The sequence below is a fragment of the Caretta caretta genome, chromosome 17, assembly GCF_965140235.1.
Source record: "Caretta caretta isolate rCarCar2 chromosome 17, rCarCar1.hap1, whole genome shotgun sequence".
Taxonomy (NCBI): domain Eukaryota; kingdom Metazoa; phylum Chordata; order Testudines; family Cheloniidae; genus Caretta; species Caretta caretta.
The window spans coordinates 22,392,508-22,419,582 of NC_134222.1; the positions used below are offsets into that span (position 1 = coordinate 22,392,508).

Genomic DNA, 27,075 nt, shown 5'->3' on the forward strand with positions numbered 1-27,075 from the left:
CATGTAACTGAGGTCAAGAGCTGCCTTTCCCTCTCTGCATGGGATGCCTGGTGTGGAGCCACAAGTGATGGGCTCTGTTAAATGAAGGGAGCCACCTGCATCCTGCGACTGCCTGGATCTGCCTCAGCCATCAGAGTCCCCTCCCTTACGTCCCATTTCCTTCCAGGTTGAAAGATTTGTTCTGTCGCTCCAGCAACCTGCAGTACTTCAAACGGCTGATTCAGATCCCACAGCTCCCAGAGGTGAGACCCAAACGGCTTCGCTCTTGCCCTTGGGCACAGGCTAAGAGGGAGGGGCTGCAGTGACCATTGGCGTGACTAGGCAGTGGTGTCTAGTGGTTAGAACAGGGCCCTGGGAGTCAAGACTCCTGGGTTTTATTCACAGCTCTGGGCAAGTCAGTTAAACCCCAGCGTTGAATGCTGGGTGCCTGCAGCCAAGTCTTGGAAGCCATATTTGCACTTACAGGGGGGTTGCTTTTCAGAGATCCCTACTAGAGCTGGGTGAAATTTTGTTGGTAAAGAATAAATTCATTGAAAAATGTACTGGGAGGCACCAACACTATTCACTAACTCGGCCATCCTTTGTGCTAGAGAAGGGAGACGAAGCGCTGCCTCGTAGCATCGTAACGACCCCACTTGGGCTGCCTGGGGTGGTGCGGCAGGCAGATTTGGGCGCCTTGCGTCCCACAGAGCCGCTTTTCTCAAGATCCCGCCATCAGTTCTCCCTTTCCGCACTAGAATCCTCCCAACTTTCTGCGGGCCTCGGCTCTGTCAGAGCACATCAGTCCCGTGGTGGTCATCCCGGCTGAGGCCTCGTCCCCAGACAGCGAGCCCATCACCGATCTAGTGGAGATGGACACAGCATCACAACAGGTGAGCGCCTGGCCCCCTGGCATCAGTCTCTCTCTTTGAGCCCGCGATTGGCTCTGCCTATGTCTGGCAAGGTGTTCAGCTGCCAAGAGAAGTATGCCTGGCCTTTGCATGCCCTGCAGTGGCTCTGGGGCTGTATTGCCAGGGCTGTGATCTCAGGTCTCATAACATACTCAAGGCCTGGTGCGTGGTTGGCTGTATGACATATGGAAAAGCCAGGGCTCTACAGGAAGCAGCATCACTGCTGCTTATTCCCATGGGCCTAGTACCGAGTTAGCGCCCTCGGGGGTGTTGTGCTGTCTGGCTAATAAGACATAAAACCAAGAGTCGGTGAAGAAATCTTAGGGGGTAATTCTGGTGTCCTGGCTAGTTGATGACTGGTTGTTTGCATTTGGCTTCCCCTGCATTTCCCCTCAAGTTCTAGATCCACATGACATGCTTCATTTCCTGTGCTAATACACCAGCCCAGAGGTGGCTCCACTTCAGTGGCAGGCGAAGTGGTTCCTACATCTCCAGTTAACATAATGGTTTTTGGGGGTGTGGGTGGTATATACATACCCGTAAGGTTGTTTATTTAGGCAGTACCATTTGGAGCAGACAATAGATTCCCCTAGTTGCAGCTCTTGGGTTTGAGTCTCTGCATCTTGGGGAGTCTCCTGCACCAGCGTGGAGCACGGCCATTCTGAAGTGGTAGCATTTTAAACTCACTTTGCACTAGGATAAATGACTGCCTGGCTACAGGGCAGCAAATTTGGCCCATTGCCTCTTGTAGTGGTTAATGGTGATATTTCACATGAAGAGACCAGGGGATTTCTGTCATGCCAGTAACTCCTTTGGCAGCTAGTGGTCAACTGCTGGTAAATGCAGCTAACTCTCACCACTACAAGTACCTCATAAGTAGCTGCTCCGCTTGCTGTTCCAGACAGGGTTGGCCTTCTGTCCGCCGCAGTTGTCTGTCTGTCCCAGTCAGACCCCATCTGGATCAGATTAGTTGCAGTACCCTGTTGTTTAATAAAGCAAGTAGAACTGCCCTAAGCTGGGTCAGGCTGCATAGAAGATAGGGGCCCATGGCTAATGGGAGCTGTCTGTCTGCAAGGGGAAGGGATAGCTGTCCCTTAGAGGGCGTGGGGCAGCTGCCAATCTTGCTAACGAGTGGGGTCCTGGTGTCTGGGGGAGGAGTCTGCCCTTGTGAGGGGGTGGGGCTGAGACGGGGGCGGGCAGGTGCCCAGTCCATGTGCAGTGTTTCTGGCCATGTACGGGGCGGTGGTAGATTTGACTCCAGGGATCTGTGTTTGTTTCCCCCTCCAGAGCTTGTTCGACAATAAGTTTGATGACATCTTTGGCAGTTCGTTCAGTAACGATCCTTTCAATTTCAACAGTCAGAATGGAATGAACAAGGATGACAAGTGAGTGCTGGCTCAGGGGCCCCATCGCTGCTGGTGGGGCGTGTTCAGTGTCAGGGGAAGGAGCTGTGAATGCGGAGGCAAGGCTCGGTCCAGTTTTGTAGGGAAGGCCTGGGCCTCCCTTGCAAGAGGCATCCTGGGGTTGACGGGTGAGGGCTCTCCTGCCCTGGGGGTTCATCTGTGAAGGGTGCTGAGCAACGGGCTGAGCTCTCTGAGTCTGGGCTGGCTCTGCGATAGGATCTTGATGCCTGGCCGTAGGCTGGAACCTGAGCGAGTGGGCTAGGAGCTGAAACACATAATCAGCAGCTGGCAATGTCCCCCGCACTTAGCACAGCGGAGCCTTGTGCAGCTCCTTGTGGTGTTATAGACAAGGAAAGTCTCCTCCAGCCCCAGACACTTGCCCTTGCAAGCTGGCAGTCAGCAGCGGCTGGACCTCGGTGGGTCATTTAGGAACATGGCTTGCCAGACAAGATCGGCCCAGGGCTCCATCCAGCCCAGTATCCTGTCTCTGACAATGCACAGCTCCAGCTGCTGCAAAGGATAAAACCCTGAAAGAGGCAGTGATTGGATAAGCTCCCCCAGGGGAGGTTCTCTCCTAACCCCAGTAGTTAGATCTGCTCACACCATGAAGCAGCTGGGCTTAGATCCTTTCCAGCTATTACAGCTCTTCTCTGTATTAATGTAGCAGTCCAACCCTTTTTTGCAACCTGTTTAGCTCTTGCCTTCAGTTCCATCTTATAGCAATGACTTCCACAGGCTAACAATGCATTGGAGGACACTATACTTCCTTTGAACGGTTTTAAATTGGCCACCTTTCAGTTCCATTGAATGCTCTCATGCTCTTGTGTTATGAGACTCAGGGAATAAAAGATCCCAACCTCCCTCCTCTGGACCAGTGGTTTTCAACCTGTGGTCCGCGGACCCCTGGGGGTCCACAGACTGTGCCTAAGATTTCCAAAGGGGTCCACACCTCCATTTGAAATTGGTTAGGAGTCCGCTGAAAACCACAGTTCTAGACCATTCGTTAGTTCGTATACCCCCATCCTATCCTCTCCAAAAGTAAGTATCCTCACACCTTCTTGTCAACTGTCTGAATGGGCCATCTTGGTTATCACTACAAAAGTTTTTTTCTTCTGCTGATAATAGCTCATCTTAACTAATTAGCCTCTTACAGTTTGTATGGAAACTTGCAACTTCTCTGTATGTATTGTGACAGGGTCAGGCCAGATGGCCACAGGAGAGTCATAGAAGGCAGATATATTAGCCCCAAGTTAAGTAGGTCCCTTTTCCCTGGGTAAGGTAACGGGGAAGGTTCCAGAACAATCAGGAACTTTCTGGAAACATTTAAGGCAGACAGGCTGATTAGAACACCTGCAGCCAATCAAGAAGCTACCAGAATCAATTAAGACAGGTAGGCTAATCAGGGCACCTGGGTTTAAAAAGGAGCTCACTTCAGTTTGTGGCGTGCTTGCGAGGAGCTGGGAGCAAGAGGTGCAAGAAGCTGAGAGTGAGAAGGCGTACCGCTGGAAGCTGAGAAGTACAAGGATTATCAGACATCAGGAGGAAGGTCCTGTGGTGAGAGTAAAGAAGGTGTTGGAGGAGGCCATGGGGAAATAGCCCAGGGAGATGTAGCTGTCACGCAGCTGTTACAGGAATCACTATAGACAGCTGCAATCCACAGGGCCCTGGGCTGGAACCCGGAGTGGAGGGCGGGCCCTGGTTCCCCCCATGCCTCCATTCCCCCAACTCCCTACTTGATACCGGAAGAGTTGACCTGGACTGTGGGTTCCACCAGAGGGGAAGGTCTCTGGCTTGTTCCCCAAACCACTAGATGGATCAGCAGAGACTGCAGGGATTGTTGTTCTTCCTTTTCCCCATGCTGGCCAGTGATGAGGCTAACTGAGTGAACGGCAGATTTGAGCCACAAACGTGGCCAAACTGAGGGCTGCTGTGAACCTCTGAGGCAAGCAAATCTGCCAATAAGCACAGGACCCACCAAGGCAGAGGAGGAACTTTGTCACTGTGTGTGTGTATACACTTCTTACTATATGTTCCATTCTGTGCATCCGATGAAGTGGGCTGTAGCCCACGAAAGCTTATGCTCTAATAAATTTGTTAGTCTCTAAGGTGCCACAAGTCCTCCTGTTCTTTTTGCGGATACAGACTAACACGGCTGCTACTCTGAAACCTATCTCTTTCTAAGGCAAACAGTTCTGTTCTTTCTCTCTCTTGATAAGAGAGCGTTCCAGGCTCCTGACCATTGCTCGTCCCTGAACCCTATCTTCTTCTGCAGTATTCTTTGAGACAGGGTAACCAGTGCTGCACGCAGGATCCCAGGGGAGGGCACCCCTGGGTTCATGTATTGGCCTCATAATATTTTTTGTGTAATTCCCATCTGATCCCCAAACCTCCTCTGCGTGGGGCCGCAGGGTCACGGGTTAAGGGGCACAGCATGGAGGAAGCAACTGGTGTCATTCTCTTTGCCAGGGACCGGTTGATCGAGCAGCTGTACCGTGAGATCAGTGCACTGAAGGAGGAGCTGGAGAACTTCAAGGCGGAGGTGACTGTATAGCCCATATTATTGACGTTAACCCAGTGTGCAGGCTGTGCTCTCTGTGGCCAGCGATGTGCAGATCTTGGACCTCACTGGTGCGATCACTGTGTCTCGGGGCCGGGTCAGACCTGGTAGCCCGAACATCGGATGGGAAACACGCAGGGCGTGGTGCAGCTCCTCCCACTGAGTCACACTGAACCAGGGGCCCAGCATGGCTCCAGAGATGCCACCTTTCCAAGACCCTGGGGCTGTTACTCTCCCAGTTGCAGAGACCATTCCTGTGCCCAGGGCCTGCACCAGAGGCCGTATTTCTGCTCTGCCACCTTAGGGAGGAGTCGGGTTTCCTCACTGTCCCAGGGACACCCATGCTGTCAAGTGACAGCTGCTTAGACAACTGCCGGTCAGGCACTGGCTTATGTCGAGTGCTGTTGTTTTATAACTCCCCACAGGATCCTTGCGTGCTGAGTGGCTGGTGCTTTTGTTAATGGGTTTGTTAGGAATTATGGGCCTTGGGCACTTCGATTGGCTGGCCCAGATCTAATTAGCAACAGCAGTGTAAGAGCTGGGCTTCAGATTGCCCCTTCGAAGGGCAGCTGGCATCGAGGCAGCTGGGGCTAGAAGGGTGTTTGACCCACCCCAGCCCACCTCTCCCACTTGGTGACCTGCAGAGCCATCGTCTCGGTGTGCAGCTGAGGGGGCAGGTCAGCGAGCTGGAGGCAGAGCTGGCAGAGCAGCAGCACCTCAAACAGCAGGCCCTGGATGACAGCGATTTCCTGCGCACCGAGCTGGAGGAGCTGAAGAAGCAGTGGGAGGACACAGAGAAAGCACAGAGGAGCCTGACGGAGATAGAGAGTGAGGAGAGACCTCTGATCTGCTTGGGGGCTGCCCCCTGAGTCCCCAGCCCAGCCTCTTCTGCAAGAGTGGGGGGAGCTAGCAGCTTCTCCAGCCCCAGCTTCTATCAACAGGGAGCAGGGCAGGCTGGCTGTGGGGGGAGATCCTGACCACTCCAATCCCAGGCTTCCTCAGCAGGGGGCGCTGCAGGAAGCGGGGTAGGCTGGGTTGGTGGGCAGAGTTCCAGGCCACTCCTGTCCCGGGCTTTCTCAGCAGGGAGTGCTGTTGGGACCCATGTTCAAGCCGGAATGGCTGTAGGAATGGGATCGCTCGTTTGCCCCAGTGAGATGGGATTTTCCTTTGGAGACGTCCTTGGCACGTGTGTTTCCAGGTCGCTCACCCCGTGGGTGTCTGTGTTGCAGGGAAGGCGCAGGCTAACGAGCAACGGTACACCAAGCTAAAGGAGAAGTACAGCGAGCTGGTGCAGAACCATGCTGACCTGTTGCGCAAGGTACGGCCCAGTACCCCTCTCCTTCATTCCACCCCTGCCAAGCCTCCTGCTGGCTTTGTGTCGGTTTCATGCCCAGGAGTAGCAGGGATCTGCCACTGTAGACCCATGGGTCATCGTGCCCTGTGGGGAGCCAGCTTTGTTATTCCGGAAGCTAGTGGGCGAAGATCCCCTGTGGGGAATCCTCTCCCCCTACACCACACCAGGGAACAGGATTTTGCTCTGAGAGCAGGATGGGGCAGAGGTGAGGCATCGGCCCTGTCCAGTGACTGGGTGGGTGACGAGCAGGGGCTGACGCAGCTGATGAGTTCTTGCTGATGTTCCCCAGAACGCAGAGGTTACCAAGCAGGTAACGGTAGCGAGACAGGCCCAAGGTGATGTGGAGCGGGAGAAGAAAGAGTTAGAGGACTCCTTCCAGCGCATGAGCGAGCAGGCCCAGAGGAAGGTGAGTCGGAGTGTGCAGAACGGAGCAGGGAAGGCCCAGAGCGTGGGAGTGTCAGCTGGGGGTGCTGGGTGGGTAGAGCCCAGCGTGAGGGAGTCTGTGCAGTAGAGATAGGTCTACAGTCTTGTGCCCGCGGGACGGTACAAGCGAGGAGTGAGAGGGGAGAAGGCTGCAGATTGGTGATGTGATCAGATCCTGAGCTCGCAGCTAAGGTCTCCAGTGGGTAACGAACAGCCCAGGGGCAGGGAGTGCCACCCTGTGATGTGCACACTCAAGGGTTACTTCTGCTCTGTCTGCAGACTCAGGAACAGGCAGAGGTCTTGGAAACCTTGAAGAGAGAGCTCACAGCCAGCAAGCAGGAGCAGCAGGCCCTCCAAAGCACTCTGAAATCCAGTTTGCAGGTGAGTGCATCAGTGATTTCCCTACACCCCCCCCCGAATTTCCCCAACACCCCCCTCCCCAGTTTTGTGAACTAGTTACATGCCAATTTAGTGACTGTTCGGAAATTTGAATTTAAAATTGAAACATTAATACACACTTTAAAAGCATATACAGTGTATGATAAAATATGTGTATCTGAAAAAGTATCATAGATTTGAAAAGTATGAACATAGACTAGCTTCCTTATACAGCTGTTGTTTTTATGACAATGTCAGGGCGTTCATTTCAGTGGTGTTGGCCAACCTAATAATTTCAAATGATTTGTAAGCAAAGTCTAAATGAGCTCTCCCTGATGAGCTAGTGATTAGCTGGGGCTGCAGGGGAAGGCTTCAGGACCAGATTGTATTTACATTCACACCTAATCTTCCTAGGTATCCAGCAAACAGAGCTGTGTTTCCCAAGTGATAGATTTTGGCTGGGGTTGGGTTACAAATCACTTGGATGGGGAGGGAAATGAAATGTTGTTCTAACTGTATGAGTAAAGGTCAGTAGAACTGTACTTCGCCTGTGCTGATTGAGGCCATCAAGAGAGAGGGTGGGGACCTGTCCCTCTCCACTGTTTAAAGACAGAGCTCATTAGGCTCCATAGATAGTCTTTTGTTCTGTTAAGTGACCATTGCAGCTGAAATCACTGATGATCAGGTCTAAGTGACAGGTTTCAGAGTAACAGCCGTGTTAGTCTGTATTCGCAAAAAGAAAAGGAGGACTTGTGGCACCTTAGAGACTAACCAATTTATTTGAGCATAAGCTTTCGTGAGCTACAGCTCACTTCATCGGATGCAAGTGCTTAGTCCTGCTGTGGGGACAGTGCTTCTGTGGAAGACACAGCCCAGACTGCACTAGCTGCAAGCTCAGCTGAAATCACTGAGAGCTGGGTGGAACCTCAAGAGACCAACTCACAGTGGCAGGTGGCAGCAGAAGGTGACTGCGTAGAGCCATTGGTAACAGAATGGTGGAGTGAACGGTGGCACAACGAACAGCAGTGGCCAGAGTGAACAGTGAGCAGCTGGAGGAACGAGCAGGGTGCCTCCTTGCCCCCCACCTGGGAGGTGTACTCACGTGAAAGCACCTCTGAATTCTGATTCTCCACTGACCAAGGACAACATGGGTGAGTGGGGTGCGGTGGAGAGAAAAGTGAGGGGCACGTTAAATAAACATTTGTTTGTTGGACTATATTTTAGTGACTTTGCTCCAGAATGCTAGATTTGTGACTGGGAATGGAAACTTATATAAATATGTTTCCTAGTAGGCCAAGATTTTTAAAATGCATTATTTGCCAAGGTTGTTTCTCACATCATTGCTATCTGAGAGGTCATTATGTTGTGGAGTTTCTGTACTAAACATTTTTTTTATTATTAATTTTTACATAAGAATGGTCCTACTGGGTCAGACCAATGGTCCATCTAGCCCAGTATCCTGTCTTCCAACAGTGATCAAGGCCAGGTGCTTCAGAGAGAATGAACAGAACAGGTCATCAAGTGATCCATCCCCTGTTACCCATTCCCAGCTTCTGGCAAACAGGCTAGGGACACTCAGAGCATGATATTGCATCCCTCCCCATCCTGGCTAATAGCCACTGATGGACCTAGCCTCCAGGAATTTATCTAGTTCTTTTTTTAACCCTGTTATAGTTTTGGTCTTCACAGCATCCGCTGGCAAAGCGTTCCACAGTTTGACTTTATGTTGTGTGAAGAAATACTTCCTTTAGTTTTTTTTAAAATCTGCTGCCAATTAATTTCATTGGGTGACTGCTAGTTCTTGTGTTATGTGAAGGATTAAATAACATTTCCTTATTCACTTTCTTCACACCAGTCAAGATTTTATAGACCTCTATCATATCCCCCCTTAGTCATCTCTTTTCTAAGCTGAAAATTCCCAGTCATTTTAATCTCTCCTCCTGTTTCTGCCCCTAATCATTTTAGTTGCCCGTCTCTGTACCTTTTCCAATTCCAATATATCTTTTTTTGGGATGGGGTGACCAGATCTGCACACAGTATTCAAGATGTGCACGTACCATGGATTTATATAGAGGCAGTATGATATTTTCTCTTATTATCTATCCCTTTCTTAATGCTTCTGAACATTCTGTTGGCTTTTTTGACGGCCGCTGCACACTGAGTGGATGTTTTCAGAGAACTATCCACAATGACTCCAAGATCTCTTTCTTGAGTGGTAACAGCTAATTCAGACTCCATCATTTTGTATGTATAGTTGAGATTGTTTTCCAATGTGCGTTACTTTGCATTTATCAACACTGAATTTCATCTGCCATTTTGTTGCCCAGTCACCCAGTTTTGTGAGATCCCTTTGTAGCTCTTCGCAGCTTGCCTGGGACTTAACTATCTTGAATAGTTTTGTATCATCTGCAAATTTTGCCAGCTCACTGTTTACCCATTTTCCAGATCATTTATGAATATGTTGAACAGTAATGGTCCCAGTACCGACCCCTCAGGGACACCACTATTTATCTCTCTCCATTCTGAAAACTGATCATTTAATCCTACCCTTTGTTTCCCATCTTTTAGCCAGTTACTGATCCATGAGAGGACTTCCCTTTTATCCCACAATGGCTTACTTTTCAAAAGTCAATTTCAATTAAATACATTTTTTTTTAATTTATATTTTTTTAGAAATGTAGACCTGTTATATGTTTTGGTGTAACTTGCATTATTCTCATGTTAAATTTGCATTATCCTAACAAAACATTTACTTTATTCATATCTCTTTTATATGTTGCAGGTCAAAGTGAAAATGAAAAGACAAAAAAACAATACAGCAATTTTTTCACTCAAAGGCCTCAAAAACTAACCAAGGTAAAGAACACATCAAGAACCAAGAATACATCAACATGTCATCTGAAGGTTCAAGTGGTATATCTACATCCGACCAGCCCGAAGCACAAATACAGCTACCTATTGAAGAAACAGCGTCTCCAAAACCTAAAGGCAGTTCCCAATGTTTGTCGGTCAAAGTGTTCCCATTTATTGAAGTTACAAAAGATGGCTACTGGTGCACCTCTTGCAAAAAGTTTACGAAGAAGGAAAGCTTCCCAATGGCATTTTGGGGTGTATATGTAGGAGCATTGCCAGCAGATGGAGGGACGTGATCGTTCCCCTCTATTCGACATTGGTGAGGTCTCATCTGGAATACTGTGTCCAGTTTTGGGCCCCACACGACAAGAAGGATGTGGAAAAATTGGAAAGAGTCCGGCGGAGGGCAACAAAAATTATTAGGGGACTGGAACACGTGACTTATGAGGAGAGGCTGAGGGAACTGGGATTGTTTAGTCTGCGAAAGAGAAAAATGAGGGGGGATTTGATAGCTGCTTTCAACCACCTGAAAGGGGGTTCCAAAGAGGATGGATCTAGACTGTTCTCAGTGGTAGCTGATGACAGAACAAGGAGCAGTGGTCTCAAGCTGCAGTGGGGGAGGTCTAGGTTGGGTACTAGGAAACACTATTTCATCTGGAGGGTGGTGAAGCACTGGAATTGGTTACCTAGGGAGGTAGTGGAATTTCCTTCCTTAGAGGTTTTTAAGGCCCGGCTTGACAAAGCCCTGGCTGGGATGATTTAGTTGGGGATTGGTCCTGCTTTGAGCCTGGGGGTTGGATGAGATGACCTCCTGACATCCCTTCCAACCCTGATATTCTATGATTCTATGATAATTGGTAAAAGTGGAGGAGCTTGGTTTGTCAAACTGATCAGCAAAGCCAATGCTGACAAACTACGTGAAAAGGCTGCAAATCACCAGGACTCTGGACTGCATCAACCTGCAGAAAGCCTCATAAGCCAGTCACTCTCAAAGCCAATCTTAGAAGTACTTAATGAGGCTGTTAAGAATGCTGGAGAGACAACACAGTTCATGCGAACAAACGTGGCCGTGGCCTCCTACCTTCTATTTAGGCAAGAGACACTGCACACCGCAGACTGGAGGCCAGTGTTAAGTGCACTGTGACTTGTTCATCCGGAAGCTGAACTCTGGTTCCGAACAAGACCAGCAAATGCTCACTGTCTTGCTGCAAGAAACTCAACTGACTGGCTAGACGCACGTGGTGCAACAGTGAAAGACTCAACAGCTGAAAAAGTGAAAGACTCTCTCACCACATTCAAAAAATTTGCATACGTGGCTGATGAATGCACCGATGCAAATGGGCATCAAGTATTAAGTCACTGTGTACGTTATTTTGATGTCAGGGGTAGGCCAGTAGATGCATTTCTAGATGTTCAAGTTATAGAAGACACATTGGCTGCATCTGTGACAACCCACATCTTAGAAGAGTTAAATGCTTGTCAGTTGGACCCCAAACAGATGGCTGCTTGTGCATTTGATGGAGGTGCAAACTTCTCTGGAAGACATGGTGGAGTACAAGCTTTTCTCAGAGAAAAGTGTAACCCCAATCTCTCCTATACACACTGCAGAGGCCATCTACTCCAACCAGCGCTAGTACGAGCTGCAGAATCTTCAAAAAACATTTAAAAAAGCTATAAATTTAATGTCTTCATTATATTCTTTTTTCAGCAAGAGTCCAAAAAGATTGAATATCTTGGAAAATATAGAAGATACACTGGACTGAAGTTCAAATTAGTCCAACCTGGGAAAACCCGCTGGATTTCTCATGAGCGATCCTTGGCTGTTGTCTTAAAATTACTCTAGCCATTATTACTGGCTTTGGAAAGTATCTACCAAGATGGGATGGATCTAAGTAGTGAGGCTGGTGGATTACTTTTGCTACTATGTTCAGAGAATAGTATTGCCATTCTCTCTCTTGTAAATCTACTGTTGAAACCACTTTGGTCATTAAACAATGCCATCCAGGCATCTGCTACAACAGTAGTAGATCTTTGTCCAGCAATAGAAGCTACATTTGGATCAATCAGAGAGCTATGATTTAATTGGGGATCAGTCCTGCTTTGAGCAGGGGGTTGGACTAGAAGACCTCCTGAGGTCCTTTCCAACCCTGATATTCTATGATTCTATCTATTGAAAAAGTACTGGAAGAAGCAAAGACTTCAGTCCAGAAATTGACTAATGAAGGCATTTATATTGAATCCTTAAGTGAAGAAGACAGAAGTGTTTAAGACAACTGAAAAAATACAGACTTGATTCTTAAAAATCTACACCAGCGACTTCTAGGTTCTGCTCAACCTCTGCATAGCTTTTACAGATCCCTGTCCTATAAAACACCGACAGTTGAGTGGAGTGAGGCACTACCAGCAATGGGGCTGCTGTGTGCTCAGGACAGAATAGAGAATTTGAACACAGAGTGGAATATCATATGACGAATGAATGAATATTTGACTTCAACTTCTTTTTTATCATCACTAGTGGCTCGACCTGATCTTTGTGCTCTGTTTCCTGGGATGAAAGAAGTAGGAATTCATCTCTTGCTACTCCCAGTCACAACAGCTACAGCTGAGCGTTCTTTTTCATCATTGAATAGAATTTTGTGTTCTGAAAGAAGTCGCCTTCTGCCTGATTATGTGAATGAACTAATGAGCATATCAATTGAAGGAGTGGAAGTACCGGACACACGAGAAGCCACCAAAGATGAACGCATGGCATTCCAGAAGTTCATTAACAGAGTTGTGCAAAAGTATAACAAGAAACCAAGAAGGATGGCGACGTAGTGCTTCACAGAAGGCTTGAGTAGCCAACTTTAATTTGTGTGATGATTTTAAAACATGAGTTAAATCTAATAAAATGGTCATGAAACGTTTTTCAGTTTTTACTATGGTGCCATACAGCCCACCTTCACCCTCACAGTCTCACCGCTCATCAGCCCTGACAACCCCCCCTGTAAATTCGAACACCCCCCCCCATTTCAATTCTTGGGGAACCCACTGGAGCGCGTGCTTCCCCCAGTGAGATCTCCCTGGCTGGGAGCTTGCTGCTTGTGGAGCAGCAGTGGAAGTGGGTATCTTCTGGTAAGTCTGGGTGTGCTCAGCCTGCCAGCGGGACAGGCTGACGTCACATGGCAGGCGGCAGGAACTCGCTTTCCCAGCACACTGGGCTCTGAGGTGGTTTAATTTTGGAATATAGTAGGGGAGGAGGGATCCCAGAATGAGGGTGCTTGGTCCACCCTCATCGTTTCTCTTCCCCATTCCTCCCTCTGTTCCCTTTGCCCTGCAGTCGGAGGCAGAGCGTAGCACCAAGACAGCGGGCTTGGAGCAGGAGAGGGACACCTTGGTGGTGGCAGTGGCCCAGCACAGCCAGGAGGTGGCGTCGTTGCAGGCCGAGCTACAGCAGCTAAAGGACACTCTGGACAGCGAGAAGGAGAGCAGCAGCAGAACGCTGGAGACACTGCAGATCCAGCTGGGAGAGAAGGTACTGCTGTCTGCCGGTTTGGGGATGCCCAAGGTGGACAGCAACATGGCAACAGCCACACTCCATCCGCTGAGCACCCGGGCACCCCGACTTCCCCCAGTGCATTGGCCGGAGTCCAAGGGCAGCTCTTGTGTGAAATGCAGTAGCCCTAAGGCTGTGGAGCTGTGATGCGTGGAGGCTGCACGTCCCAGCATGCAGTGCTGTTGGACTCCTCCTGGCTTGGCTGCTCGGGTCAAGATGGAGCATTGCATGCTAGGAACTGATAGCCCCAAAACTCTTCTTCCTTAAATGGAAAGATTAGGGGAACACTCCATGGCTGTGGTGTTTTAGTCCCCTTCTGCCCCCTTTCCTCCTGCTGGAAGGAACTGGAGCCAGAGCAGCCAGGTACGGCCCTTACTCTTTCGATTACATGGCTCTGTCATGTCAGTGGGCTTGCCGTTCTTGACCAGAGCCTCCTGGGTGCCAGGGTGTCCTGGCTGCAGCTTGGGAAGGCCCTGAGCTCTCTCCTCTCTTTGTGTGTCCTTCAGGAGAGCCGTGAGCAGGCCCTTCAGCAGCGGCTCCTGGACGAGCAGTTTGCCTTGCTGCAGTGCACGGTGCAGGAGGCAGAGCAGATAGTGCAGGACTCCCTGAACCGACTCGATGACCCCACCCACATCAGCTGCACGAGCTCCGCAGGTATGGCCTAGCTGCCTTGCCGTAAGGGTTGGGCTGGCTCCCCCCTCTGTTCTGGGTGTATCCAGCTGCACTGACCTCTGGCTGCTCACACACAAGGGGCAAAAGCTCTTATTAATTCAGGATTGGGTGCCATTCGGGGGGGAACCGGCCCAGAATTCAGTCTCAGCGTTTGGCTAGCCACTTGCCTCCCCTAGGAGCTGCTGAGGATAAACCCTCAGGATTGCTCCCTGGCAGCTAAACTGGCCTAGAGCTAGTGCCACTGACTGCAGCTTCCGGGGTAATAACCCCACTCACCCTCACTCAGGCAGTGCTTGGCCAGTGCCAGGCATTTCAGGGGTGTCTCACCAAGTGTTCCATAGCTCTGGAGTTGCAGTAGAGTGTGTGTGCACATACAGACCCGTGTGCGTCCAGTAAACTGAGTCAGTTACGTTCGGGGTGTGTCCCAAGGAATCATTTGCTGTCCCTCCCTAAAATCTTCAGCACAGATGAGTGCAAAGGCTACTCCTAGGGTAATTCTGCACCCCTGCATATGCGCAGAATTCACGTCCCCCGCAGATTTCTTTGCTTCCCCGCAAAAAAAAATGACTTTCTGACAGGGAAGCAAAGGGAAGCTGCAGGAACAGTCACACCCCACTCCCTAGCTGTACAGGTACATCGTTTCAGACACCCGGAACAGCCAGTGGAGAGGTAAATCACCGCAGGGCTGGGGACACCCCAGCCAGTGGCTCCTACCTTGAGCCAGGATCAGCTGCTAGTCTCGGCTGGGCGGACGGGACTTCCTCTTCCCCTGCAAGGAATAGCTAGAGCTGTGTCAGACCCACCCCCAAAAACCTCTCCCAGCTCCAGGAAGTTCAGCAACTTCCTGTTTGCTGCCCTCATGTCTCCTCAGCTGCAGGGGGTGGTGTCACTGTATGGGGAGCTGCTCCCCCATCCATCCAACCCCCATGTATCCGGACTTCCCATACCCAGACACCCCCACCAAGCCTCACCCCTTACACCCAGAACCCCTGTAGCTCTCTCTACCCGAACCCCACCCCACGGAACCTCAACCCCTGCATCTGGAGCCCACCTGCACCCAGACCCCCTGCCTCCTGACCCCCAACTAGCTGCACCCAGACTCCTACCCCATGAAGCCCCACTCCCGCAACACCCAGACCCAGCTGCTGAGACTCTCATACATAGACCCCTCCACTGAGCCCCAGCCACCTTCACCTGGAAGCCCCTGCAGAGTCCCATTGCACCTGGAACCCCCCCCCACCCCCCAGTGAGCCTCTGTGCATCCAGATCCCCCCACACCTATACCCCCACTGAGCTGCCTGCACCCAGAATCTTCTCACCCCACACCTGGATCCCCCCACACTGAGCCCGTCCACACTTGGATCCTCCCTGGCTGAGCCTGCCTGCCCCACACTTGGTGCGCCTGGCGCAGGGAGACAGGACCCCAAGGTGTTTCTGGGTCAGGTGCAGGGCTTTGTGCTGTGTTAGGGTCGGGTGCAGCCTCACTGCTGAGTCCGTGTCCGGGGGATTGGGGAGCTACAGAGTGATCTTCCGCCTACATGCAGCCAGTGGCCTGTGCTCCCCACTGCCATGCTGGTGCCTCTGCATTTATTTATTGACAAATAAAACTTGCAGAATTTTAAAATATTGTGTGCAGAATTTTTAATTTTTTGGTGCAGAATTTTTATATTTTTTTTTTGTGTAGAATGCCCTCAGGAGTAAAAGGCATTTGCCTGGCAGGAGGGGGCTCCGGTCATAGTGTGGGGATTTGGCTGAGGGCAGAAATCGGGAAGCCAGGAGTAGGGACTGGGTTGGGAGCTCTCAGGAGCTCTTTGCTCATATTCTGCCCCAGCCTACAGGGAAGGTTGGGATGACCGTCCTTCCTGTGATGGAGTCGTCCCGTCCCCCCTCGACACACACACACACACTGGGGAGCCCTGCCAGAGGCGACATCTCCTCAGGGCTCCTAGTAACTCTTCTGGAGAGCAAACGTTTTGCCTTTGGAAAGGACCCCAATGCACTGAAGTCCAGTATTCCCAGAGGTGGCCAGACTCCCCGCAGGCCTTTCCCTTTGCCCTCGCTCCAGAGCGCCCGCACCAAGTGCTGTGCTCTGCTCCGGGGGTGGCAGGAGCAAGATGCAGCCAGCTGGCCCTGCCGTGCTGCCTCCATCTCCGCTGGTTTCGAGGGGGTTTCGTTGTGTAACTGGGGCAACGAGTGACTGGGTCCCAGAGCCCAGCCCCTCTGGACAGCACTCTGCATCGCTCAGTCGGGGGCTTAGAGTGGCTCAGGGGCAGGCTCTGCCGGGAGCCCCTTGGGCAGGTGTTGGCAGCAGGCGGATGGGCAGGGGGTGAGTCTGTGTGTAGCCCCGGAGGCTGCGCAGACTGCTGAGTACCTTCCGGGTCTCTCTTGTGCGTGCAGATTATCTCCTGAGCAGAACGTTGGCTGCCTCCGACTGCATAGAGCGGCTTCAGGGCGTGCATGGCAAATACCTTTCCAACCGCTCAGGTGAGAGAGCTGCCAGGGCCCTGAGCCCCCTCACTGCGGGCTCACCGTGCACCTTCCTCTGCACGCCATCGGCAAGGGCTACTCGGAGCTGAGGAGTGCTGGCAGAGCAAACTGTGGGGGCTTCCACAGGGATCCGGCGTCCCTCCGGAAGATCCCATCCTCTCTCCTTACGGATGTGCCAAGCCTCAGACCCCGCAGCCCACAGGCCAGCCGTGTGTGTGAGGGACACAGCGCCCCCTCTTGGAGCCCTGCGCTCAGCGTGTCACACCAAGCACTTGACCCTTCCCACAGCACCCAAGAAGCAAAGCAACAGCAGCCCTTGGCTCCCCTGGCCGCAGCCGGGCAAGAGCGAGCTCAGCTCCAGTGCAGAGTGTGAGAAACTGAGTCCAGAGGGGGCTGGGCTGTAGTTCCCAAAGCCATAGCCGTGCCAGGGTGCAGTGAGGCCGCAGGCACTGGGGCTGCACACGCCCTCTGTGCCTGTACTGACCTGATACTGAGGCCGGCGTGCACATGCATGGCTGCTGCGGACATCGTCCTGGGAAGGGGATCTCTGAGCTGCGGTGAGCGAGGGCTCAGGGCTGGGTCTGCGCCTGGCTCTGGTGCCCTGAGGGAGTAAGGAACATACCTGCTAAGCTGTCTTTGAATCTGATCCTCTCAAACCTGCAAGTCTTGTTTGCCCAAGGGACTGAGAGGGCAGCGATGGGGCTGGCTCAACCGCTGAGGTGGCCAGTGACTTAGCAGGGGCCGTCTCCCCCTTCTGTCTCCCTTGCCTGCAGATGTAAGCAGCCTGCTGCCGTGCGTGGCCCTATTTGCCCACCTCATCAGTGACACCATCTTGCAGGGCAGCGCCACCTCCCACATGGTCCCTATGGAGCCTGCTGACTGTAAGTATCCCCGCCGGGGCAAGGGGGCTGGGGCTGTTCCCGCTGCACGCTCCTGCCTTCCTCAGCCAGCTCTTGCCTTTGTGGCCTGGTTTCAGTGCTGTCAGAGACATGTAAGCAGTGCGGGAGCGAGGCCCTGCGCTACCTTGGTGCCCTGAAAGACGAGGCGTCCCTGGGGGGCGCTGACTGCACCGCCGTGAGAAACTGCCTGAGCCAAATCAGCGCCATCGGAGAGGTGAGAGTGCTGGAACGAGCTGGAGTCAGACCCCTCTCTGGGCAGGGGGCCTGTTTCGTATTGAGCAGCTGCAGCCTAGGACAGGGCCATAGGAGACTGACTGCTCCAGAGTGGGCCACAGGCATGCAAGGGCCACAGGCATGGTTGGGAGGATCCCTCTGGGGCGGGGGCGAGGGTCTCTGAGAGAGGCAGACCCCGGAGGCTGTGGAACTCCTCAGGAGATACGGTCCAAAAGGGGAACTCCTGGGGCATGCATCTGCCCTGCTCTGTGCCCCGTTGGGATGGCTGCCCTGGCAGGCTGGGGGCTGTGTCAGTGTGTGTGGCCTGCTTTTTAGCCCTCCGCTGCCCCTTCCTGCTCGGGCCATTCACTCTCCCGAGTTCTTCTCCCAGGAGCTTCGGCCCAAAGGCCTGGACGTTGAGCAGGAGGAGCTGGGGGACCTGGTGGACAAGGAGATGGCAGCCACGTCAGCCGCTGTCGAGACAGCAGTTGCCAGGATAGAGGTGAGACAGGAGAGTGGCTGGGGGGGTGGGGAGCTGTTCCTTGTCTGGCTTCACTCCCAGCAACCCCTGCTCTGCGGTGATTCAAACCAGCAGCTCCGGGGTCACCAAAGTAACACAGCAAGTGCCATGCAGATGCCACAGGGCAGACTCCAGCCAGTCAGAAGCCCACACTGAGCAACCGAAAGCTGCATCACCAGGAGCCTCCCAGATTCCTGCTTGTCTCAGGAGATCGCTGACCAGCCAGACGTGGAGGGCAGCTGCCTGGCAGCCCTCAGCTGTGGTTGTTGCAGCCAGGTGATGTCAGTGGCTGGAATCTGGTATGTTCCCTTGTGGGCCCGGACCCACTGTGGCCCCACAGGCTAATGCTGCACTGGGAGAATCAGAGCCATTGAAAGGCTGCTCCAGACCCATCTCCTGTCCCCTCGAGCTCTGGTCAGGTGTGCAGCACGGTGCCGGCAGCTCAGGACAGTGCTTGCAGATGGAGCTGTGCAGTGGGGCGAGGGAATGCGGCTCACAGGCCCTTGCCGTGGGCTTTCAGTCACAGTGCCGGGAGCTGGTCCCCGTGTGGGGTGATAGGGCGCTGTGGTTGGGCTTGGTGATCGGTGAGGATCTGCGTTGTCCTGTGTAACCAGGTGTCCGCGCACACCCTGACCATGAGTTTCACACCATGGCTCTGTTGCTCTCAACAGGATATGCTGAGCAAGTCTCGGGCTGGGGACACCGGGGTCAAGCTGGAGGTCAATGAGAGGTAAGTACAAAGTCAAGATCTACCCTGCTTGCTGTCTGCAGTCAGAGCGGCTCCGTGGGCTGGTGCCATGAGCACAGGAATTGCAGGGTCCTAACGCCGAGCCCACCGCTGACTTGCAGGGGGGCTGCAAACAGAGATTGTGGCCCTGGCCGGGCGCCCAGCGTGGCTGGGAGGACTCCCGCCTGTGAAGCGCAGTGAAAGGGCTGATTCATGCTGAGCAACAGTAAAACCATTAAAACATCACAGTCAAGCAGTGAAAGCAAAGGAAGATGCTAAATACAACAGGGGGAGGGGTCAGCGGTGCTTGTAGTAAAGACAGAAATGCTTGGGGTTTTCCCACGACCTCGCTATGTTCCAGGGACAGCGGGGAGGCTGTTATGGGGAGCGTGCTCCTCCCACCCCGCAGGCTCACCGCCCTGTGTTGCAACGCTGGTACCACTGCGAGGCACGCGGTATCCAAGCCCCGGTGCCCACACAGCCATGCAGGTAGCCGCGGTCTCTTGTGCGCTGTTTGAGGGAGAGCCCTGTGTTTGCCGGCAGCACTGGCTGTGGGGCAGCTCCCCACCCAGGGCACCAGAACAAGGCCTAGGCACCCTCGACCCAATGGGGAGTTCCACCCCGAGGGAACAAGCGCGCACCCTCAGAGCGCCCGCCCACTGGAGCCCTTCTCGCTCGCAGCAGGCTGAGGCCAGAGGGCACCGAGGAGCCCGTCGTGTAGGGAGGGTGATGTTGCTGGGTGCTCACCCTCCGAGTGGGCGGTGCTTGGGAGAGCTGTGCCCAGCAGAGGAGCCCCATGAGCTCTGTCTTTCCTGCCAGTTTAGCTGTTCAGGGAGGGGAGTCTGTGGAGCCGTGAGGGTGTGAATGGGAATTAGCTTTGTACCTAGCCATAGAAATGTAGGACTGGAAGGTCTTCTAGTCCAGCCCTCTGCACTGAGGCAGGACCACGTAAACCTAGACCAGCCCTGACAGCAGTTTGTCCAACCTGGTCTTAAAACTCCAGTGTCAGGGATTCCACAACCTCCCTTGGAAGCCAATTCCCTGAGAGTTAGAAAGATTTTCCTAATACCAAACCTAAATCTCCCTGGCTGCAGGTTAAGCCCATTGCTTCTTTTCATTCCTTCAATGGATGGAGAATGACTGATCACCGGCCTCTTTATAGCAGCCCTTAATGTATTTGAAAAATATATCAGGTCCCCCTCAGTCTCCTTTCCTCCAGACTAAACATGCCCAGTTTTCTAACCTTTCCTCACACGTCAGGTTTTCTAAACCTTTGAGCATTTTTGTTGCTGTCCTCTGGACTCTCTCCAGTTTGTCCACATCTTTCCTAAAGCATGGGGCCCAGAACTGGACACAGAGCTCCAGCTGAGGCCTCCCCAGTGCTGAGCAGAGAGGGAGAATTACCTCCTCTGTCTTAGATACAACACTCTGGTTAAAACATCCCAAAAGGATATTCGCCTTTTTCACAGCTCTGTCACATTAACTCATATTCAGTTTATGACCCACTGTAACTGCAGGTGCTTTTCAGCACTGCTGCCACCTAGCCAGTTACTCCCCAGTTTGTAGTTGTGTATTTGACTTTTCCTTCCTCAGTGCCGTACTTTGCACTTGTCCATATTGAATTTCATCTTGTTCATTTCAAACCAGTTCTCCATTTTGTTTTGAATTCTAATCCTGTTGTCCAAAGTACTTGCAACCCCTCCCAGCCTGGTATCATCTGCAGGTTTTATAAGCATCCTCTCCTCTCCATTATCCAAGTCATTAATGCAAATATTGATAGTACCAGACCCAGGACTGACTCCAGTGGGACCCCATTAAATATGCCCTCCCAGTTTGACAGCGAACCATTGCTAACTGCTCTTAAAAATGACTTGCTTGCAAAATCAGACATAAAAATACGAAAGTGTCACTGCCACACTAGTACCGGGAAATTGTTACTTTCTCCTTTTGTCCGTATGAAATTTTAGTCTGTACTGACTTCACTAGTGCTTTTTATGTAGCCTGTTGTAAAACTAAGCAAATAACTAGATGAATTGATGGACCCCTGGAATTCCTCTGTGTACCCCCAGGGGCACACATACCCCTGGTTGGGACCCGCTGCTCTAGTTTGCTTAGGAGAATGTCATGTGGGACTGTGTCAAAAGCCTGACCCAAATCGAGATGTATCAAATTTACTGCTTCCCCCATACCCATTAGGCCAGTAGCCCTGTCAGAAAGGACATTCGATTGGTTTGGTGTGATTTATCCATGACACATCTATGCTGGCTACTTCTTATAATCCTAGTGTCCTCTAGGTGCTTACAAATGGATTGTTTAATAATTTGTTCCAGTATCTTTCCAGGTATTGAAGTTAGGCTGACTGGTCTGTAATCCCCCAGGTCCTCTTTGTTCCCCTTGTTAAAGCCAGATGCTATATTTGCCCTTCTCCAGTCCTCGAGGGGCCTCTCCCCCAGGAGTTCTCGAGAATAATCCTGATGGTTCCATGTTTGCTTCAGCTGTTTTCTCAAGTGCCCTAAGATGAATTTCATCAGGCCCTGCCAACTTGATTACTTCTAAGTTAACTAAATATTCTTTAGCCTGTTTGTTCCCTGCCTTCTTGTGAGCTGCCGTTCTCTCTTGCAGGATTCTGGGCTCCTGCACGGACCTGATGCAGGCTATCCAGGTGCTAGTCCTGGCTTCTAAGAACCTCCAGAGGGAGATTGTGGAGAGCGGAAGGGTAAGCAGGGCACTCGCTAGCGTGCACCCACTGGGAGAGCTGCTGCTGGCAGCCCCATGTCAGCCACTCCGTGGCCTGACACAGCGACTCCCAGCCTTCTCTGGCAGCTGGAGCAGATTAGGGTCTCCATAGTAGCTGGAGGCCACTAATTCAGAGCGCCAGAGAGAGGTTTTTCCTCAAGATCTCAGAGTGTGAGCTCTACATGCCCTGTAGCTATTGAGCCAGCTACCGGAAGTTTGGGCACCAGCCGGGAACCTGGCTGTTAGTGGAAGCCCCGAGGCACTTTCCAACATGGCCAACTTCAGGCTTCAGAGACGTTTGGGAGGGATCCAGTTCCCGTCAGAGCCTGTCCCCGCCCCTGAGCTGTGTGGGTCCGGACCTGCCCTGCAGCTGTGGGGCTCCACACTCTGCTTCCCCAGCCATAGCGGGTTTGAACGCAATTGAATGGAATGACCGCAGAGCCAATAGACACTTATCGCTAAGGGAGTGATGGGGAGTCTAAGGTAGCAGCCGAAGCAGCTGGGGGTACCGGTGCCAGCCTCTGGGAATCGCTGGCCTAGGACACCATGGTCTTTCCATGGCTGGCAGCATCCTTCAGTTTGGGGCGAGGTTCCCCGGCTACATTGAGTCTCCTGTTGTGAGTGGCAGTGGGGCATTCGGGGCTGGGTCCTGCTCCTCTGAGCCATGGCAGTGACCTCCCTGGAGAAGCGAGGAGACGTTTGGAAGAGGAGAGAAGCAGATCCAGGGGATGGGGTGGCCAGGAGGGCCGAGGGGAAGAGGGGGAGCAGAGTGGTAGGCCAGGGTGGGCTGGTCAGAGAGCCAAAGGCTGTAAACCCCTCCCTGCTGCCACGGAAGGGCTGCTGTCTGTGGAGTCCTCGTTTCTGGGTCCGTGTGTCTGAGACATAAACCCTGCCTGGGTTACTGCTCAGCTTCTTCCACAGACCTCTGCACCAGCTGTTCTGGGAGCTCCTCAATCATGGTGCTTCTCCCCAGCCCGGTCATCATCCCGGCAGGTTAGGGACAAGGCAGGGCTGGCTAGGGGCCAGAGCGACTGAGCGGCATCTGCCGCTCCCTGGCCTCCCGTGCATCACCCTTGGGCCTTTCTCCTCCGAACGACAGGGCGCAGCTTCCCCCAAGGAGTTCTACGCCAGGAATTCCCGCTGGACGGAGGGCCTGATCTCCGCCTCCAAAGCCGTGGGCTGGGGAGCCACCGTCATGGTGTAAGTACCCATTGGGGCAGCGGCGGCTTCGCATTGTGAGGACTGTGAGCGAGACTCCGGGGGTCTGAGATGGGCAGTGAACATGTGAAGTCACGGGGAAGTTCAGTGCCAGTCCCGGCTGAGTCCTTGCCAAGAATTCCCATGTGATGCCCAGTGAACTGCTGCCAGAGAGCTGGGGGCAGGCCTGTGCCCTGCCGGTGCCTCGGCTCTGGGCAAACAAGACTGGGGAGCTGAGTGCCACAATGGCATCCCCTTGCCCAGGCTGGTGGAAGAGTGGGTTGTTTGGTGTAGCCTGCACACTGGGATCCCAGCCGCTCCCTCTGCTGCCTTCCACAGTGACGCCGCTGACCTGGTGGTGCAAGGGAAAGGCAAATTCGAGGAGCTGATGGTGTGTTCTCACGAGATCGCAGCTAGCACTGCCCAGCTGGTGGCTGCCTCTAAGGTAGGAGCTTTGCCCAGCCGCTCTCCTCTGTATACAGCCCGGTCTTGTGTGTGGGGTGCCGGCTGGCTTGCCTGCTTGGAATGGGGCGGCTCCAGTGGTGGGGATGGGAGGAGTTGCCAGTTTGCAGCAAGGCCCTCTGTCTTGGAAGCCCAGCTGATACCCCTGTGGACTGTTGCTCGCTCCTGCATCCATGATCTGAGCACGGGAGCTGACCAGGGAAGTGAGAGCACCAAACCCCCCCCGAAGTCAGCTACTTGTGATGGGCCAAAACTGCCTCCAGCACTGGCCACATCTCTCCTGAGGGTGTGGTTATGTGTCATGGGAACAGCCCCGGGGTGGGCAGAGCAGTGCCTGTAGGGGGAGCAGGCCTGCTGCTGCATGCCCTAAGCCGGGGAGCACGGCAGACGGAATGGGGACATGGGTTGTGGGGGCGGGGCTAGCGTACGACTCCTTCCCCTGGCGTGGGGGGCGGGGCTAGCGTACGACTCCTCCCACGCAATCCTTGCTCTTGGTGAGCGATTCTCCCACACACCTGTGCAAAGAGGAGGCTCTTTACGCCCTCCCCCAACCAGCTCAGTGGCAGGCCTCAATCTGGCCCTGTGTCCTAGCCACCAACATGGCTTTGGGCTCCTGGCAGCCATAGGCACAGAGCACATGCTGTGCTGTGCTGTGCTCACATGGCCCCTGGAGCCAGCCCAGCAGATGGATTGTTTCCTTTCCTGGCCCATCCCCTGCGTGAGGTGAGTGTGACCCTTCTCTTTGATCCGGCAGGTGAAAGCAGATAAGGACAGTGCTAACCTGGCCAGGCTCCGGCAGGCATCGCGAGGAGTGAACCAGGCCACCGCCGAGGTGGTGGCCTCCACCAAGTCAGGGAAATCTCAGATTGAGGAGAAAGGTGAGTGCTAGGCCCATCCGGGTGGGGTAATCTCTGCCCAGCTTCCCTAAAGGGCTCGTCACTTCGCCAGCAGCTGTGTAGATCAGTGCCCCTCCCATTTCACTGTCTCCTTCCATTCGCCCATCGGGCCCATCCTTCATCTCGGTGTGCCCCCTCCTGGGCGTGTGCTTATCCGTCGGCTGGGGAGCCCGCTCGGCATTCTCAACACAGTGTCCGGGGGAGTCCTGGGCACTGGTAACAGGTACAACTTGTCTGTTCTTCCCCCACAGACAGTATGGACTTCTCCAGCATGACACTAACTCAGATCAAGCGCCAGGAAATGGACTCTCAGGTAGGGACATCATCTCTTAGGCTGGCTAAAGTCTGCCCCATTGTTTCTGGCCTGTCAAGGGTTAACGAGGGGGGGTTTAGCGGACAAACACGCTGCTGGGGAGCTGAGGCTGGGGAAGAGTCCCAGAGTGGGCTGGGGATGGGAAGGTGTGTGGTGGGACATGGGAGGAGAGAAACAGGGACTAAGGCACAGCTGCTGGCCTAGGTGATGAGAAGGCGTTCCCCTTCCCCACTAGGTGCGAGTGTTGGAGCTGGAAAACCAGCTGCAGAAGGAGCGCCAGAAGCTGGGAGAACTCCGCAAGAAGCATTATAAGCTAGCAGGCGTGGCGGAGGGCTGGGATGAGGACGGTAAGTGCCCGGGGATGGAGCGGGAGGGAAGTGTACCGCCTGAGCTCAGCGGGGGGTGGGAGGGGCAGGAAGCAGACCAGCTGGGAGGATTCGCTCCCTGCCTCTTGCCCTGGTACCCTGGAGAAATCTGATACGAGCACAAAGGCAATGAGATGTGAGAGCCCAGGCAGCAGCACCACGGCCTTTCCTGCAGCATCTGTCCCTGCCGGAAAACTCCCGCCCTGGGACACAGGGGGCGGGGATCAGTATCCCACAGTCCTCATGGAGGAAACTGAGGCAGAGAGGTTGTGGTTTGCCTAGGGCCACCCAAAGAGTCTGAGCTGGGAGTAGAACCCAGGAGTGTCTGCGTCCCTTGCTTAACCCACTAGATGACACCTCTAAATTACACCGCAAAACAGACTCCCACTAGGAGTGCTGTGGGAGCTGGGGCTAGGGGGAGCTCCCGGCTACGCCAGCCCAGCCTCTCCCAGCAGGGGGCGCTGTGGGGAGCGGGGCGGGGCGGTGGTTGAGGAGACCATCCATTTCCTCTGAGGAGGAGTCCTTAGCGCCGGGCAGGAATAGTATTTGTTCTCCTCTAATGCCCGGGAGTCCCAGTCCCAGAGCAGGCCCCCCCACACCAGGTGCTGCACAAACATGAAACAAAAAGATGGTCCCAAGGAGCTGACAGCCTCCGTTTGTTCTGCCCACTCTGAGAGCCTCTGACCCTCTGTCCACCCTTGCTGGTGTTCCTCCCCCTCCAGCTGCAGAGTAGCTTCCCACGCCCGAATCAGCGGCCGATGGATGCCCCTTCAGTTGGCCGGGACCCAGCTTGGTGCAGCTCTTTCTGAAGATACAAAATAAACCGGTGCAAAATCCGACTTGAAGCACATGTCCTCTGCGTTCCCAAGGACCCTCCTCCAGCGCGCCCGGCCGGGCAGCCGCCCCACCCTCGACTGGGCAGGTAGAGCGTGCAGAGGCCTGAAGTGCCAGGAGCAAGGCTCCCGCAGCCACGGGACACAAGACTCTGCCCGCATGTTTAGTGCAGCTGCTTTGGGGACCGCCTGTAGGTTCCGACTGTAACCCTTGGTTCATTCTTTGCACGGACTCTGAACCGGTTCTGCCTCGGCGACGTGCCCTGGTGGCAGCAGCTCCCAGCTGGCTTTCTGACCCCACTGCTTCACCAGCCCCGTCAGTGCAGACGCTGGCCCAGTTCAGAGCCAGCATCCCGCCAGACGGTGCCTGTGTCGCGCTGGGCAGGGCAGGGAAATGCAGCCAAGCCGGTTCTTCTGCTGGCGAGGCTGGGTGGGCTCTGGGCTCGCAGCTGGGCACACAGCCCTCCCCACCCCCACACTTCCTCTCCCACTTGCTGTTCTGAGCTGGCCCTGCGCAGCTCAGAGCCCGTGGGGGCGTGCTGCACCCGTGGGGTGGACGACGAGTGCCTTTCACTGCTGGAAGATGGCCAGCGTGCCACAATAACACCTCATCCGCGCGTGTCTTACTGCACTTCAAACGGGGCCGTCCCAGGGCAGCCAGCCTCCCGCGGCGGGGAGATGCCAGCGGAGCCCCAGCACGCAGTCCGTGGGAGCCCTGGTCCCTTAAAGCCATGTGTTAGACAGCCAGTGGGGGATGGGGTGTGGAGGCGCAAGACCCAGTCACTCCCCCAGGCTCCTGCAGGACGAGAGCAGTGCCTGAGTTACCCCCCTGCTATTCTCTGTGCCTCGGGCTGACAGCATGGGAGAGAGTCCACTGAGCTCCTAGCCTGGTCCTGGGAGCTGATCCATCCCCACCCCAGAGCAGGGAGTGTCCCAGCCTAGTGCCTGGAGCAGATCACTGTCACCAATAAATCGCTGTCAAAGGTGCTCCTGCCGCTCCATCACAGCCTCTGCCTTTGCCATCAGGGAGAGTGACCTGGGCCGCCCCGGCGGGTAATACGCGAAGCTGCCCCACTGGTTCTGATCCCCGCCCAGTGGGAAGGCGACACTTGGACCCTGGCTCCAGCCATCCTGCAATAGGGCTCTTCAGGGCCCCCAGCTGCCAGTTCTCCTCGCTGATCTGAGCAGCATGGCTGGTACAGACTGCAGGCATCTGGTGCTGGACTGACCCTCAGTGCCCTCCGCTTTAGCAAAATGTAGCCGGGGGCTGCTACGGAGCAGAAAGCTGCTCTGGAATTTGGAACAAGCATGGTCCCCTTTGCTGCCTCTGCCCTCCATGCTGGCACATGGTTGGGCATCTTC

General features: G+C 53.9%; 1 protein-coding gene and 1 long non-coding RNA gene across 6 annotated transcripts in view; both read left to right on the forward strand.

The window, feature by feature from the left end:
* The window catches only part of HIP1 (huntingtin interacting protein 1), a 156,564-nt gene extending 130,845 nt beyond the window's left edge, over positions 1-25,719 (forward strand). For 4 of the 5 annotated variants that reach the window (XM_048823731.2, XM_048823733.2, XM_075120836.1 and 1 more), the window contains exons 10-31: positions 167-242; positions 738-872; positions 2,178-2,275; positions 4,760-4,832; positions 5,495-5,678; positions 6,080-6,168; positions 6,494-6,610; positions 6,907-7,008; positions 13,178-13,372; positions 13,900-14,047; positions 16,463-16,549; positions 17,326-17,433; positions 17,529-17,665; positions 18,056-18,166; positions 18,856-18,914; positions 21,534-21,627; positions 22,747-22,847; positions 23,184-23,289; positions 24,061-24,184; positions 24,454-24,515; positions 24,751-24,862; positions 25,603-25,719. In XM_048823731.2, the coding sequence (XP_048679688.2) occupies positions 167-242; positions 738-872; positions 2,178-2,275; positions 4,760-4,832; positions 5,495-5,678; positions 6,080-6,168; positions 6,494-6,610; positions 6,907-7,008; positions 13,178-13,372; positions 13,900-14,047; positions 16,463-16,549; positions 17,326-17,433; positions 17,529-17,665; positions 18,056-18,166; positions 18,856-18,914; positions 21,534-21,627; positions 22,747-22,847; positions 23,184-23,289; positions 24,061-24,184; positions 24,454-24,515; positions 24,751-24,862; positions 25,603-25,613 (2,329 nt within the window). In that variant the 3' untranslated portion in view covers positions 25,614-25,719. The remainder of the gene's footprint in view (positions 1-166; positions 243-737; positions 873-2,177; positions 2,276-4,759; positions 4,833-5,494; positions 5,679-6,079; positions 6,169-6,493; positions 6,611-6,906; positions 7,009-13,177; positions 13,373-13,899; positions 14,048-16,462; positions 16,550-17,325; positions 17,434-17,528; positions 17,666-18,055; positions 18,167-18,855; positions 18,915-21,533; positions 21,628-22,746; positions 22,848-23,183; positions 23,290-24,060; positions 24,185-24,453; positions 24,516-24,750; positions 24,863-25,602) is intronic. The other variant, XM_075120837.1, reaches the window with a different exon arrangement.
* LOC125623817 (uncharacterized) lies at positions 7,015-12,764 on the forward strand. The gene is made up of 2 exons (XR_007353135.2): positions 7,015-8,156; positions 9,788-12,764. It is a non-coding gene; the product is annotated as an uncharacterized LOC125623817 (long non-coding RNA).
* Positions 25,720-27,075: the final 1,356 nt, after the last annotated feature.